Here is a 17152-nt window from a genome sequence, read left to right as displayed (position 1 = left end):
TGAATCACCTACTGTTACCTTTGATCTTAAAGGTATAAAATGTGATGTACCTTTGGGTTTGTGAGCCTCCACTGAATGCCTCCATGAGAAGTCCTGCTTGTTGTGATGAATAAATCACCAGTTTCAGTGTCTCTCCAGTGACTTCGATCACAGTCACAATACACAGGGCTTGACAGTTTCCAGGTGAACACATGGTGCATCTCGAATTGGCAAAATATAAGGTGTGGGGAGATATTTCATAGAATCCTTATTTTTAAAAATCTATATTGTGAAACTCTTCATTTTTTTTAAGCTGCTAACCTCTGTTTTTACTTTCAAGGTTTAACCCAATTATGTTGAAGTCATATCTAAACAAAAACTTTGTGTTCATTTACATTGCCATGATGTGTCTGAGAGATTGGTTGAGTTGTAGTTATGTCACAGGGCTAATCATCCAGATGTTCCCAGCTCTAGTTTATGAAATTACTAAATATTTTAGTTAAGCTTTCTGATTACCTCTTTGCAGCCCAGATAGAACTGCTTTTTCCATTTGTGTACAGTTTCAGAATGCATCCACTTTTCCGTTTCCTCAAGGAGTTATTTCTGTTTCCCGGTTCCACCACCTTTCAATATATGAAATATTTAAAATGTGTTTTGTAAACCCATAAGTTTTGACAGGTTAGGGACTCTATTCCCAGTCTTACCTCTTCTCAAAGGCTATCAGGCATCCTGGGGAGAGGAACTTCCACGGAGAACCCTGTACACCTCAGTGGCCATGTTATAAGGTAGGTCCTCTACCGAATAAGGTGGCCACTGAGTCTATGTTTGTCTTCTGCTGTAATAGCCCATCCACTTCACATTTCAACACGTTGTGTTTTCAGAGATGCTCTTCCGCACACCACTGTGGCTCTTCGAGTTACTGTTCCTTTCGTTTCCTGTATCCTCTAACCTCTCTCATTAACAAGGCATTTTCACCCACAGAACTGTTGCTCACTGGATTTTTTTTGTTTCTCTCGGCATTCCCTGTAAACTCGTAGACTGTTGTGCATGAACCAGGAGACCAGCTTCACCCCCATCTGGCACCAACAGTCAAAGTCACTTAAATCACAATTTCTTCCCCGTTCTGCTACTTGGTCTGAAAAACAACTGAACATCTTGTGCATGTCTGCATGCTTTAATGCATTGAGTCAAAGTCAACAGTCACACTATTGGCTAGCTAGATATTTGCATTATCAAGCAGACATACGGGTGTATGTAATAAAATGACCACTGAGTGTATGTTTCACTCCTGACTCTGGAATTGTGAGGCCCAGGAGAATTGGACCCATGTACCCAATCAAGGTAAATATGGGCCAGAGGATGGATGGTGGGCCAATATAGGAATAATTATGACCAATTTGTCTCAGGTTGGAGGACTTGCTAGTATTTTATCTTTTGAGTTTGTCTGTAAATCAGCTACCAGAGGTCCAAGATACTCAAAATCAATGAGAGGCTCTAATCACTTCCATCATTTCTTTCAAACTGCATTGCCCAGGTGATCCTTGCACAAAATGACAAGGTTAACCTTGGTTCATTCAATGTCTTTTATGGATGATGTAACACTGGGTGTGAGCACGTCATTGATCTGAAACATTAGTTGTTTTCTGTTCAAAGATACTGACTCATGACTGTGAATTTCCAAAAATGTGTTGTTTTTGAAACATACAGTTCAGTTTACCTCATTAATAATGATGCTTACTTCAAATGGAAGTAACATTGGCAGAACTTCCACCCACATATTGAACAACTTGATGAGCCTGGCAACTATCGTCATCTGCATAAGAATGTAGGCTAAAGAATGGCTGATTGTATTGACATCATCAGACAGAATATTTATCCCACAGACTCATTATCCAAGGCAGCCTAGAACACTGCTGAAAGATGAAATACATTTGCAGGGTTACATTTATCAACAGTCTGGTGAGGAACTCAGTGGATTGGGCAGCATCTATAGATGGAAAGATATTGTCCATATTTTGGGACCTGTATCCAAAGGGACAGTAGCCAGAATAAAGAGGAGCAGGCGAAGGGATGCGAGGGAGGCCAGTAGGTGATTGTTGGACTGAGGGGGGCCAAATCGATGGAGCCAGGTGAAGGTGGAGACAGCAAGGAGGATGATAATCAAGAACACAGAGGCTACTGATATAGGTAAGAAGGTAATAATGGGAAATATTAGGGGAGATATGAAGGGCAATTGGAACCAGATGGGGAAGGAGATTTGGTGTATGAAATGTGTGGTGGTAGGTAGATGGAAACAGGAGCAGCAAGCGGATAGTTCTCTGAATCAGTAGAGAGTGCTAGGGGTCAGGCAGGGCTGGGTGGGAAGGGATGAGCAGACCAGGGAGTTCCAGTGGAAGGCAGCAAAGTATAGGTAATAGAAATGATGGAGGATGTTTCAGAGGCTAGTATCGTGAAAGGTGAGGACTTGGGACACTGATTCCCACAGCTGTCTATGCTGTCTCCTTCTACCCCGTCTCTTGTAATGATGCCATCTCATTCTCTCAGTTTCTCTGCTTGTGCTGCACCTGTGCTCAAGATGGTCTTTTCACTCCAGAACATCGGAAATGTCCTCCTTTTCAGGAAACATTACATCTCTTCTACAGTAATTGATGGAGCCCTCATATACATCTCCTTATTTCCCACACCTCTGATGTCACCCCACTATTTTCCAGATAGAACAGAGATGGAGTTCCCTTGGTCCTTTCCTTTTGTCCTACCAGACCTCAATTTCAGCACATCACTCTTCATCATTCCCACTGGGTTCTGCATGATCACACTTACCAATCCTTTCCGCTTTCCACAGAGACTACTCTTTCCACAACTTGCTGTTTCACTCTTCCCTTGCCACCCATTCTGTCCTATTTCCTGGAGTTTTCCCCATAAATATAGGAGGCTCTACACCTATCCTTTCATCTCCACTCCCATCACCATCCGTAGACCTAAACAACACTTCCAGGTGAGACACAGATTCATGTACACCTCCTCCAATCTCCTTTACTGCATTTGATACTCCCAATGTGGTTTCCTCTTCATTAGTGGGACCAGGCACAGACTTGTTGAGCATCTGCACTCTGTACGTAGTGGCTATCTTGAACTCCCAGCTGCAAGCCATTTTAACTTCTTTACCATTCTATCACTGCCCTGTGTGTCCTCAGCCTTCTCCACTGCTAGGTGAAGTCAAACACAAACTAGAGAATAGCACCTCCTGTTCTGGTTGGATAGTCTAAAACTCAATGACAAGAATGTTTAAGTCTACAATTTCATATAACCTGTACCTCACTTGTTTCTTTCTCTCTCTTTCTGATCTACCAAGGTCCTCTTACTTAAAACATTCTTTTCAAAATGCTCACCAGCCCTATATAACCTTGTTTCATTCTCCTCCTCTGCAACCCTTGTTGTCTCCACTAATCACCACACAGAAACTGTTGCTATCTCCACCCTTTCCTTGTTCAGCTGGGTCTATCTGCCCATTAGTCCCTCTACTACTGGACCTACCTACCATTTGCCATGTTCCTGCCTCACCCCTTCCCCTTATCTCTTTCTATTTACTATTTCCTCTTTACTCCCAATCCTGATGCAGTGTCTCGATCCAAAACATTTAACAACTTTCTTCCTCTACGGAGGCTGCTTGACCTACTGAGTTCTTCTAGCAGTTTGTTTTTAGCTCTGGGTTTCAGCAGCTGCAGTCTCTTGTGTCTCCATGAAGACCTTGCTTGGCTTGCAGAGAGAGGGATCCTTTCATTAAATCCTCCATGCCTAGCTGGAGTCTCAATCCCACCTCATGCTGTCCTCAAGGTGGCTGTGAGGTGGAAGAAATGATTGGTGACCTCGTCGTGTACTATGTATTTGCCAAGAAAGCCTGAAAAATGATGCAGTGGTCTATTTTGAGGTACACATCCCTAGCATCCATACAGCTCTTCCCTGGGATGATACCTATTGAGGTGATTATTGACCACTGCTGGAAGATAATCAACTGGATAAAAGATACACTTTGGTCTGCCCCAAACCCGTAAGGCTTCCAACTGGCACATTCAAAGACACGGGAATATGTTTTGAAAGATGCACTGAAGCTCAGTGTGGCCATTGCAATAACACTAAAGTGTAGAAACACAATCTAGTGTCCTGCCACCATTGAAAACAGAGTGAATGGGCCCTGTGTACCAGGCTGTCAAATGTTCATATTGAGCATTGTTTAAGGGGGAAGCACAAGTGGCATTGATAAATTGAACTGATAGGCCAGTTGATTGTAAAGACATGCTCCAATAGGTTTTACTGGATATAATTATGTTTAAGGTGTATTTCTGGAAATAAAAAAATAGATTCCTATGCTATTCCCAGGAAATCCAGAGTAACACACACTAGATGCTGAAGGAACTCAGCTGTTCAGACAGCATTGTTGTTTTGGGCCAGGGCCTTTCATCAGGACCACTGAACCTTTCGACCCTGCTCTTCATTTAACGTTATGCTAACAATGTAATTGTAAGAAATGTGACCTGTGATGGAAGGTGCTGACATCAATGTTTTGGATTATATACTTAAATCGTATAATTTTTGAAACAAGGAATTGATTTTAGATAGGGTGTTGAGAGGCAGGGAAAGACTACTTGATATTCGAGCAACAGGACTGCTTATTGAACTTGGAGGCTGTGCCAAACAGTACTATTAGGTTAAATTCCTCAGTTATACATTTCTATTGAAAAGCTTCTATTGGAATTAGATTTTTAAAATGAAATGGAGATGCATGAAACCTGGAGGCAGTCAGGCAGTGAGTGCTTTTCAGAAGATTGTAGAGAGCTGAGACAGAATTGAGAGATGGAACAACTCTGAGGTATATAGCGTGCAGAGTGGATATCATGGTATCAAGGAGGAATTTGATTTCTACCAAAAATGAGCCTTTGTATTAGATTAAGCATTTGTCTTTCCTTCATCCATCTTTCAGATTTAACACTAATTATGTTACTGAAACAGTGAAGCTTAATGGTGCCACATTTAGAACAGTGAAATTCTATAAGCAGAGCATTATGCTGGGACCAGCATTCACTTTGCACCCATCTTTAAGTAACTAGAAGCTACAACAAGATCAGAAATTCCTTTGACCAAGCAAACTGTTATTTTTATCCCAAGCAAAGTAGAGTGGGGGAGAGGTGAAGTAAAGAGCTGGGAAGTTGATTGGTGAGAGAGCGATACAGGGTTGCAGAAGGGGGAATTTAATAGGAAAGGACAGAAGGCTGTGGAAGAAAGAAAAGGGGGAGGAGCATCAGAGGGAGGTGATGGGCAGGTAAGGCAATAAGGTGAGAGAGGGAAAAGAGAATGGGGAATGGTGAAGGGAAGGGGATTTCTGGAAGTTCAAGAAATTGACGTTCATGTCATCAGGCTGGAGATCACCCAGATGGGATATATGAGGTGTTTCTCCTCCAACATGAGTGCAGCCTCATTGCAATAGCAGGGGAAGACATGGACTGACATGTCAGAATGGGAATGGGAAGTGGAATTAAAATGGGTGGCCACTGGGAGATCCTGCTTTTTCTGGCAAACAGAGCATAGGTGCTTGGCAAAAGCGCTCTCCCAATCTAAGTTAGGCCTTTCTGATATACAAGCGGTCACACTTGGATGACCCCAACAGACTCACAGGTGAAGTGTCCCCTCACCTGGAAGGACTGTTTGGGGCCCTGAATGGTAGTGAGGGAGGAGGTAGGTGTAGCTTGCAAGGATAAGTCTCAGGAGGGAGATCAGTGGGAAGGGACGGATGGACAAGGGAGTTGTGTAGGGAGTGGTCCCTGCAGGAAGCAGAAAGTGGGGGGGGGGGGGGGCAGGAGGGAAAGATGAGCTTGGTGGTGGGATCCCTATGGAGATGGTTATCTTCATCTGCTATCTTAGGAACTTGAAAAAAAATTCTACATGAGGTAGTTGTAAATTGGAAATTACATTGTAAATTGATGCTGGTATTAATGTAATTATGTACCTTTTATCCCAATTCTGTGCACTTTAACCTCAAACTTTTTTTATATAATTCCTCACTCTTTATAATAGTTCTTTTGTTGAATGTCACACCCTGTCCAACACCACAGCAAATTCCTAGTAAGTGTAAATGTATATGATGAATAAAGTTGATTCTTGATCCTTGTCATCATATTACACCCAGTGCTACATAATCTTTGGAACAGGGATAATGAGGTTTTAATTTTATTTTCCTAGATTTACTTGCTTCCTTTCTGTAATCATTGACATGGCAGGATATGATGGAATGGGTGAGAAGTAGGAAAATGAGGAGATATCTTAGAGCACTTGGCTCAGACAGCCACTTCTCATGTGCTGAAGATGTTATTGGTGAACATTCAACTGCAAGAAGCATTACAACTCATTACATTCTTATTCATTAATCCTAAAGGGAAGCATGATAATTTAATTGTTAAGAACTCTTAACTGGAATAACATAACTAGGACCTGATGATATAGCAAAATATAATGACATGATTCAATAAATATATAAGTTTATAAATCCAGCACTCTTAAATCCATTTTACCATCACAGTGTTCATTTTGAAATATAATGAATGCAGGAATCTTTCACAGGACTTACTGTGTAGAAAATGACTGGCACTACTTGTCCCTAGCTTATTGGCAGCCACGCATGTGTAGTTGCCATAGTGATCCTCTGTAATGTTAGTAACAGTGAGGATAGATCTGGTGTTGAAGTTCTTGATATGAATTCCTTGCCTGCCGGAGGCCAACCTAATGGATTGACAAAAACAAGATGATTAGAAAACAATGATATTCAATGGAAATCATACTCTTTCTTCCTTAAATTGTGGTATTTGGAATTAAATACTCATTATTTCTGCAGACAAAAATTGTTTCAACAGTGTGAGGGGAAAGCCACATACAACGAGACAAGTGAAATGATGCAATTATAATTAGCATCAATAATGAGCTGATAACACTTACCTTTTGTTTGCAGAATTATATAGGAACAACCTGCTATCACCTTCTCATCGTTCGTATAGTTTCTGCACCTATGCCTGTCTGCTGAAAGATGGAAGTCTTCAAAGAGCTTTAGGTCAGACCTCCTCCTTGACAGTGGACTCAGCAGAGAGTTCAACACTGAAGCATTAATGTACTGTGGAGAGGGACTAACATGCAATTTCCATCTTTCATTCATTCAAAAGGGGTTGGTGGCACAGCACTCAAGAGTCAAGTATGTAATATACTTGATTTTATTTTAATGCGCTTATTGTGGCATTAAAATAGTCAAATAAATATATATCATTTGTTTTAAATTCTTGGTTTTTCGTGTTTTTATAAACCTTTATCAGAGGAAATTTTTAAAAATTGCAAAAGTCTTTGGCATCAATAAGCTTTCAAAGGCCTTTGATTGGTCCTGATGATGGACCTCGGGATGTGATGCTTCAAGCCTTACCCCTGCTTCAAGTGTGTTTGCCCTGCTCAGAAATGGCCAATCCTCCCTGTTAGGGAAAAGTGAAATGTAAATGGTTAGGAAATTTTGGACAGTGGGCCAGATCCAGGATAATCCAGTCCAGTATACTCAGTGGGTTCACCAAAAGTATGAAGCACAACTTTTATTGAAAAATGGTTCGTACATTGGTGGGCTCAAAGGCAGTTTGAAAATTTGTATTTATTTTGCATAGCCATGTGTTTTTATTTCTGGATTTCCTATCCAATTTTGTTTTATCATATATTTTCTACAAATTGAGTTGACTTTTACAATAGATATTTTCTTTTTTTATGCTTTAGAATTGTTTTTTTTAACGAATTCAAATTTTCAACACACTAGGATGAGATATACACTTGAATTGTCTGAATTACTAGTTCAGTAATGTAACTAATGCATGACCATTGCTGGTGTCTGATTCAGCCACTGTGTCAGCAGGCAGGCAGTCATCAAATTTCTCTACTTATTAATCAAAGAGATATGCTCACCAAAATTCAGCTGAACTCTTTATCCTGTCTAGTTACATCACAACAATGAGGACACAGTAGATGAAGAGAATGAAAGGGCGAATAATAAGCATGAGAAAAAAAATATTTCTTTCTATATGATGATGATGATGACAGATCAACAAAATACTTTTTGGGATTTGTGACTGTTCCATATTTGTCTGATTTAAACTGTTCTTAAAGTACTCCAGCCACACTTGCTTTTTCACCTCCCAGGCAACAAGTGAGAAAATTTCAGCTGGGGATGTAAACAGTGTAAGTGAGGATATGAGACTAGATGACGCACATAGAAAACAAGAATCCGGAGTCAATGAGTTAGTGTAATTTTTCCACTGAAGCCTGTCTAGAAGCATGCCCTTGAGTGCTGTATTGGCCAAAGCTAGAATTTATGGGATCTCGCTTGGCCTTAGGGACATGACGTCAATAAAGTATGTGAAGGAGAATCAAGTACTGTTGAGGTGTAACTACTGTTGTAAACTCTGGAACCAATATAAAAAGGAGTTTTAGAAACAGATTGTGATAGTAACCTGATAATTTATTTTTAGGCATCAATTGAAAGACAAATGTTGGCCAGGACACTTAATGAAACACTACAATACTACAATGGGATCCTTTAGATACACTCATGTGAATAGAGTGTGGATTGTTTTAATCAATCAAGCAAAAAGCAATACTGTGATAGCATTGTAAAGAGAGATTGCTGGAAATCTTTTGTAGCAAGGGCAGGAATTTTAGAGAGAGAAAGTGCAATGCCAATTAAAAGAGACTGTCAAACAGATGAAAGTATTTCTCAATAAATGTTGCCTTGTTGCAGCATCACAATTGACCTTATGATCCACTAGTTGCTTTTCGTACAAATACCAACAATTTGTTCAACTACAATGTAAACATCAAGGCAACCATCTCAAGAAACAATGGTATTAGTCAAGATTCAAGATTGTTTAAAGTCATTTCCAGTACAAGTGTAAAGGAGAATGAAATAATTGTCACTTTGTATCCAATGCAACATGCGAAAGAAACACAATAAGATAAAGAACAAAATAATAATAAAAACAATAAATATAAATATGTAAGACAACTTATATGCATAGATTGATTGTATGTCCATCAAGCAAGGTTAGGCACAGGACTGTCTGTACATAAGGTGACTGACAGAAAATGACGAAAGTAGTGGTGGTTGGGGTGTAGAGGGGTGAGTTGGTGGGTATAGGTGTTAATCAGCCTTACTGCTTGGCTGTTTATGCTTATTTTTTTACAGTAACTGTTTCTTGAGTCTGACGGTCCTGGTGTGGATACTACATATCCTCCTCCCTGATGGTGGTGGGACTAACAGTCCGAGAGCAGGATGGGTGGGATCCTTCACTAGCATCTTCCTGCATATATATCCTCAGACATGAAATAATTTAGGAAATAATAATTTTGCCAAACCATTGACAGCACCAGTTAGGTCCCTGGACGGTGCTGAACGATGGGTGTAGGGACAGGTGTTGCACCTCGTGTAGTTACAGTGCAAAGTGCTGGGGATAGAGGGAGCTGAGTGGGGAGGGTTAAGCAGACAGAGAGCAGTACCTGTGGAAAGTGGAAAGAGAGAGACAAGGGAGGATATGACTGGTGGTGGGTTTATGTTGCTTCAGGCTGCAGTGATGAAAGGTGGAGGGTGAAAGGTGAAAACCAAGGAAATCTGCCTCTTTTCCTGTTGTGGTGATGGGAGTGAGATTAGAAGTCTGGGCTATGTGATTAAAAATTTCATCAACCATGGTGGAAGAAAAGGCCCCTTTCCTAAAGCGAGGGCATATTAGATGTCCTGGAATAGAAAATCCATCATGAAAACAGATGCAGCAGAGATCAGAGAAAGGGATAGCATCCCTACAAATGAATAGGAGGGAGGAAGCGTGGCCAAGATAACTTTGAGAATCAATAGGTTTATAGTGAATGTCTGTGGATAGTTTGTCTCCTACAAAGGAGACAGAGTTCAGTTCAAATTAAAGTCATTTTCAAAGCACATATGTTACTATTTATAAGATTTATTTTCCTGCAGCCACTTACAGATGAAAATATAATAGGTTTATGAAAAACTATATATTAATGACAAAGAATGACAAACACCAACGTGCAAAAGAAGACAAACTGAGCAAATAAAAGTAATTCTGAAAACATTAGTAGAAAAGAGTCCTTGAAAGTGAGTCTATAGATCATAGAATCATTTCAGAGTGAAATTACCCATGCTGGTCAGGAATGTTATGGTGTAGGGTGATAACTGTTCCTGAGTGGGGACCTTGATGATCAATGCTGCTTTCCTGTGGCAACTAACCATGCAAATGTACTCAATGTTGGGGAGGGCTTCACCTGTGACAGACTAGGCTGTATCCACCATTTTCTGTAGCATTACTGATTATTGGTGGTTTCCATATCTGGTCCTGGATCAACCATTTATGCTACCCTCTACTGTGCATAGATAGCTTTGCCAAAGTTTTTAGTGACATGCCAAATCTACTCAAACTTCTAAGATGACACTTACGTGCTGGTCCCAGGACACATTTTCTGATAGTGGATACCAAGGAATTTAAAGCTAGTGACATCTGTCCCCTAATGAGCCTCCAGCTTCTTCTTCCTGTAGTTGATCATCATCTCTTTGGTTTTGCTGATATTGAGTATGAGATTATTGTAAGAGGTGTTGGAGTTAGTCCAAGAGAACTTGAGGGCAAGGTGGAAGTTGGTAGTGAAAGTGATTAAATTTTCAGAGCAGCACCAATGTAGTTGTTGACATAATGGAGGAAGTGCTGGGGAGTGGTGCTAGAGAATGTTTAGAACAAGGACAGTTCCACATAGCCAATAGAAAGCCAGGCACACACGTGTGTGACTGTGGCTCCATCCCTGATTTATTAAAGTGAGATGAATCAAATGAGAAGTTGTTCTGGGTGAGAACAATTCCTGCATCTCTTCCAATCTCATTTACTACATTTGGTATTCATTAAGTCAGCAAGGCCATGCACAGACTGTGTGACCATCCTGCAGAGCAGCAGCACTCGATTTGCAGTGGCCATTTTGAGTTCCTGGAAAAAGGCCATGTCAACCCCCTTCCCATTCTGAGATTGCCCTGTCTGTCCTCTGCCAGGTTGAGGTCAAAAACAAACTAATAGAATTATATTTCATATTCTGCCTGGGTCATCTCCATCTTTGAAAGCTGAGATCAGACGTGGCTTTCAAGGGGAATAAAGGGACCAGGAGAGAACTGAAACTGAAAATAAGGAGAGCTCAAAGGGCCATAAAAAGCCCTTGGCTTCTAATAAAAGTCTAAACCAATTCATACCTATATTAAAAGTAAGAAGGTAGCTAGGGAGAGAGCAGGACCACTTAAGGATAAAGGAGGGAATTTATGCCTGGACCAAAGTCAGTGAATGAGGTACTAAATGAGTACTTGGCATGGAGGATAGTAAGATTCGTATACTGATTCACTAGGGAAGGTTGATATAAAATGGGAAGCTATTAGGGTTCTTGGAAACATTAAGGTGGATAAGTCCCCTGAGCCTGATGGGACCTATCCCAGCTTACTGAAAGAGGAAAGGGAAGAGATTGTCAGGGGTTTGATAGAAATCAATGTATCTTCTTTAATCACAGGTGAGGTCCTAGAGGACTGGAGAATAGCCAAAGTTGTTCCTCTATTTAAGAATGGAATAGAGACAAACCAGGAAATTATAGACTGATATATACTGGGTGAAAACTGGAGATTTGAGGCATTTTCCTTACGTAGCAAATGGTAGGTGCCTGGAATTCACTAGCAGGGGAAGTTGTGGAAGCAGATACAATAACAATGTTTGACTGATGTTTAGACAGGCAAATGAACACCTAGGGGATGGTGGAGTGTAGGCTATGTACAGACAGAAGGGATTAGTTTGGATTGGTATCATGGTTGGCACGGACTGAGTGGGCCAAAGGGCCTGTTCTGTGAGGTACAGTTCTACATTCTATCTCAATGTTAGGAACATTTACTTTTCCAATTTCAGGTAACCTACACTTCTGTGTTCACTTCTCTTTTCTCTGATCCACTCAGATTCTCCCAACCTCCCTTTAAAACCCTCCACTGTACCCTGTTACCTAGATTCATTCTCCTCCCTACCTGATTCCATCTGCCCATCAGCTTTCTCTTACGTGGTTCCACTGAACATGTTACTAATCAGATTTCAGCATCTGCAGCATCACGGGTTACCCTCTAGGCTTTCTCTCTACCTCCACCTTCCCTACCACCCACAGAGCTTGGACAGCCCATTTTATCTTAGAAATATAGAAAATCCTACTACACAATACAGGCCCTTCAGCCCATAATGCTGTGCCGAACATACACTTAATTTAGAAATAACCTAGGGTTACCCATAGCCCTCTATTTTTCTAAGCTCCATGTACCTATCCAGGAGTCTCTTTAAAGACCCTATTGTATCCGCCTCCACCACCACCGCCTGCAGCCCATTCCATGCACTCACCACTCTATGTGTAAAAAACTTACCTCTAACATCTCCTCTGTGCCTACTTCCAAGCACCTTAAAACTGTGTCCTCTTGTGTTAGTCATTTCAGCCCTGAGAAAAGGCCTCTGACTATCTATATGATCAATGCCTTTCATCATCTTATACACCTTCAACATGACACCACTCATCCTCCATCACTCCAAGTTCACTCAGCCTGTTCTCATAAGGTATGCTCGCCAATCCAGGCAACATCCTTGTAAATCTCGTCTGCACCCTTTCTATAGTTTCCACATCCTTCCTGTAATGAGGTGACCAGAATTGAGCACAGTATTCCAAGTGGGGTCTGACCAGGGTCCTACATAGCTGTAACATTATCTCTTGGCTCTTGAACTCAATCCTACGATTGATGAAGGCCAATACACTGCACACTTTCTTAACCATAGAGTCAACCTGCGCAACAGCTTTGAGTATCCTATGGACTCAGACCCCATGATCCCTCTGATTCTCCACACTGCCAAGAGTCTTACCATAAATAATATATCTGCCATCATATTTGACCTACCAAAATGAACTACCTCACACTTATCTGGGTTGAACGCCATTTCCCACTTCTCAGCCCAGTTTTGCATCCTATCGATGTTTTGGTGTAACCTCTGACAGCCCTCCACACTATTCACAACACCTCAAGCCTTTATGTCATCAGCAAATTTACTAACCCATCCCTCCACTTCCTCATCCAGGTCATTTATAAAAACTACAAAGAGTAGGGGTCCCAGAACAGATCCCTGAGGCACACCACTGGTTACCGACCTCCATGCAAAATATGACCCATCTACAACCACTCTTTGCTTTCTGTGTGCAAGCCAGTTCTGGATCCACAAAGAAAGGTCCTCTTGGATCCCATGCCTCCTTACTTTCTCAATAAGCCTTGCATGGGGTACCTTTTCAAATGCCTTGTTAAAATCCATATACACCATGTTTACAGCTCTACCTTCATCAATGAGTTCAGTCACATCCTCAGAAAATTTAGTCAGGCTTGTACGGCATGACCTGCCTTGGACAAACCCATGTTGACTATTCCTAATCATATTATGCCTCCTCAAATGTTCATAAATCCTGCCTCTCAGGATCTTCTCCATCAACTTACCAACCACTGAAATAAGACTGACTGGTCTATAATTTCCTGGGCTATCTCTACTCCCTTTCTTGAATAAGGGAATAACACTTGCAACCCTCCAATCCTCTCCTGTCCCCATTTATGATGAGTAGATCATTGCCAGAGGCTCAGCAATCTCCTCCCTTGCCTCCCACAGTAGCCTGGGGTACATCTTGTCTGGTCCTGGTGACTTATCCAACTTGATGCTTTCCAAAAGCTCCAGCACAACCTTTTCCCTAATGTCTATATGCTCAAGCTTTTCAGTCCGCTGTAAGTCATCCCTACAGTTGTCAAGGTCCTTTTCTGCAGTGAATACTGTAGTGAAGTATTCATTAAGTACCTTTGTTATCTCCTCCAGTTCCAAACAAACTTTTCCACTGTCACACTTGATAGGTCCTATTCTTTCATGTCTTATCCTCTTGCTCTTCACATACTTGGAGAATGCCTTGGGGTTTTCCTTAATCTTGCTCACCAAGGCCTTCTCATGGCTCCTTCTGGCTTTCCTAATTTCATTCTTAAGCTCCTAACCTGCTAGCCTTAAAATATTCATTACCTAGTTTTTTGAACCTTTCAAGCTTTTCTTTTCGCCTTTTCTTTTCGCCTTGACTAGATTTTCAACTGACTTTGTACACCACAGTTCCTGTACCCTACCATCCTTTCCCTGTCTAATTGGAATGTACCTGTGCAGAACGCCATGCAAATATCCCCTAAACGTTTGCCACATTACTGCAGTACATTTCCCTAAGAATATCTGTTCCCAATTTATGCTTCCATGTTCTTGCCTGATAGTTTCATATTTCGCCTTACTATAATTAAACAATTTTCTAACGTCTGTTCCTATCCATCTCCAATGCTATGGTAAAGGAGATAGAATTGTGATCACTATCTCCAAAATGCTCTCCCACTGAGAGACCTGACACCAGACCAGGTTCATTTCCCAATACCAGGTCAAGTATAGCCTCTCTTCTTGTAGGTTTATCTATATACTGTGTCAGGAAACCTTCCTGAACACACCTAACAAACCCCATCTCAACCCCTCATTCCAGGGAGATGCCAATCAATATCGGGGAAATTAAAATCCCCCATCATGCCAACCCTGTTATTACTGTACCATTCCAGAATCTGTCTCCCTGTTACTATTGGGTGGTCTATAAAAAAACACTCAGTAGCATTATTGACATCTTCCTGTTTCTAACTTCCTCCACAAAGACTCTGTAGAAAATCCCTCAATGTCTTCCTTCTTTTCTATGGCTGTGACACTATCTCTGATCAACGCTGCCAAACCCCCACTTCTTTTGCCTCCCTCCCTGTCCTTTCTGAAACATCTAAAGCCTGGCACTCAAAGTAAGCAACTTGCAGTGCAACTCACACTGTAAGTAAGCAACTCGCAGGAGCATTAGCCATGATCTTTGAATCCTCTTTGGCTGCAGGGGAAGTGCCAGAGGACTGGAGAATGGCAGATGTAGTTCCCTTGTTTAAAAAAGGTAATAGAGAGAAACCTGGGAACTATAGACCGGTGAGTCTTACATCGGTGGCATGCAAACTACTGGAAAGGATTCTTAAGGATAGGATTTACAAGCATTTGGAGAAGTACCGTCTACTCATGGATAGTCAACATGGCTTTGTGAAGGGAAGATTGTGCCTCACGAGCCTGATTGAGTTTTTTCGAAGAGGTAACAAAAGAAATTGATGAGGGTGGGGCAGTGGATGTGGTCTACATGGACTTTAGCAAAGCATTTGACAAGGTTTCTCATGAGAGACTCATCCAGAAAGTCATGAGGCATGGGATAAGTGGAACCTTGCTGTTTGGATAAAAAATTGCTTAAAGGAAGAAAGCAGAGGATAGTTGTGGAAGGAAAGTATTCTGCCTGGAGGTCAGTGACTAGTGGAGTGCCACAGGGATCTGTCCTGGGACCCCTGTTATTTGTGATTTTTATAAATGACCTGGATGTAGAGGCGGAAGGATGGGTGAGTCAGTTTGCGGATGACATGAAGATTGGAGGAGTTGTGGATGGAGCTGTAGGTGGTTGAAGGTTACAAGAGGATATAGACAGCTGCAGAGTTGGGCAGAAAAATGGCAGATGGAGTTCAATCTGGACAAGTGTGAGGTGATGCATTTTGGAAGAACAAACCAGAAGACTGAGTACAGGATTAATGGTCAGTTACTTAAGGGTGTGGATGAACAAAGGGACCTTGGGGTTCAAATCCATACATCCCTCAAGATTGCTGCACAGGTTGATAGGGTAGTTAAGAAGGCCTATGGGATGCTAGGCTTCATTAACAGGGGGATTGAGTTCAAGAATAGAGAGGTCATGTTGCAACTCTACAAATCTCTTGTGAGACCGCACTTAGAGTATTGTGTTCAATTCTGGTCACCTCATTATAGGAAGGATGTGGAAGCTATGGAGAGGAGATTTACCAAGATGTTGCCTGGATTGGAGAACAAGTCATATGAAACAAGGTTAGCAGAGCTGGGACTTTTCTCTTTGGAGCGTAAAAGAATGAGAAGGGACTTGATAGAGGTCTACAAGATTATGAGAGGCATAGATAGGGTGGATAGTCAGTACCTGTTTCCCAGGGCACCAATAACAAACACCAGACAGCACATGTACAAAATTAAAGGTGGGAAGTTTAGGCGAGACATCAGGGGTAAGTTTTTTACACAGAGGGTTGTGAGTGCCTGGAATGACTAAGCAGGGATGGTGGTGGAGGCTAAAACATTAGGGGTATTTATGAGCCTCTTGGACAGGCACATGGATGAAAGAAAAATGTAATGTTATGGGGTAGTGTGGGCTTAGTACTTTTTTTTAAAGGATTATATGGGTTGGCACAACATGGAGGGCTGAAGGGCCTGTACTGTGCTGTAGTGTTCTATGGTTCTATGGTTCTATGGATCTATGATAACCATTCCTGCCCCTGAGCCTTCAAAGTCTCTGTAATGGCCACAGCATCATAGTTCCAAGTACTGATTCATGCTTCAAACTCATCCGCTTTATTCACGATACTCCTTGCGTTAAAGTAGACACATCTCAAACCATGTCTGAGCACATCCCTTCTCTATCTCCTGCCTATCCTCCTTCACACATTACCTAAAAACTTTTTCAATTTGTGAGCCAATTGCCCCTTACTCTGTCTCTTCAGTTCAGTTCCCACCCCACAACAACTCTAGTTGAAACTCTCCCCGAGAGTTTTAGCAAACCTCCCCGCCAGGATATTGGTCCCCCTCAGATTCAAGTGCAATCCGTCCTTTTTGTACAGGTCACACCTGCCCCAAAAGAGGTCCCAATGATCTAGAAATCCGAATCCCTTCCCTCTGCTGCAATTCCTCAGCCATGCATTTATCCTCCACCTCACTCTATTCCTATACTCACTGTCGCATGGCACAGGCAGTAATCCCGAGATTTCTACCTTTGAGGTCCTGCTTCTCAGCTTCTTTCCTCACTCTCTGTAGTCTGTTTTCAGAACCTCCTCTCTTTTCCTATCTATGTCATTGGTACCAATATGTACCATGACTTCTGGCTGTTCTCCTTCCCACTTCAGGATATGGTGGATGTGATCAGA

General features: G+C 41.7%; 1 protein-coding gene across 1 annotated transcript in view; it reads right to left on the bottom strand.

Annotated features, from left to right (window-relative positions):
• The window catches only part of negr1 (neuronal growth regulator 1), a 438781-nt gene that overhangs the window by 29449 nt on the left and 392180 nt on the right, over positions 1–17152 (bottom strand). The window contains exon 6 of the mRNA XM_059984343.1: positions 6599–6750. Within this exon, the coding sequence (XP_059840326.1) occupies positions 6599–6750 (152 nt within the window). The remainder of the gene's footprint in view (positions 1–6598; positions 6751–17152) is intronic.

The sequence above is a fragment of the Hypanus sabinus genome, chromosome 11 (genome assembly GCF_030144855.1).
Source record: "Hypanus sabinus isolate sHypSab1 chromosome 11, sHypSab1.hap1, whole genome shotgun sequence".
Taxonomy (NCBI): Eukaryota; Metazoa; Chordata; class Chondrichthyes; order Myliobatiformes; family Dasyatidae; genus Hypanus; species Hypanus sabinus.
This window is presented reverse-complemented; position numbering and strand designations above follow the sequence as displayed.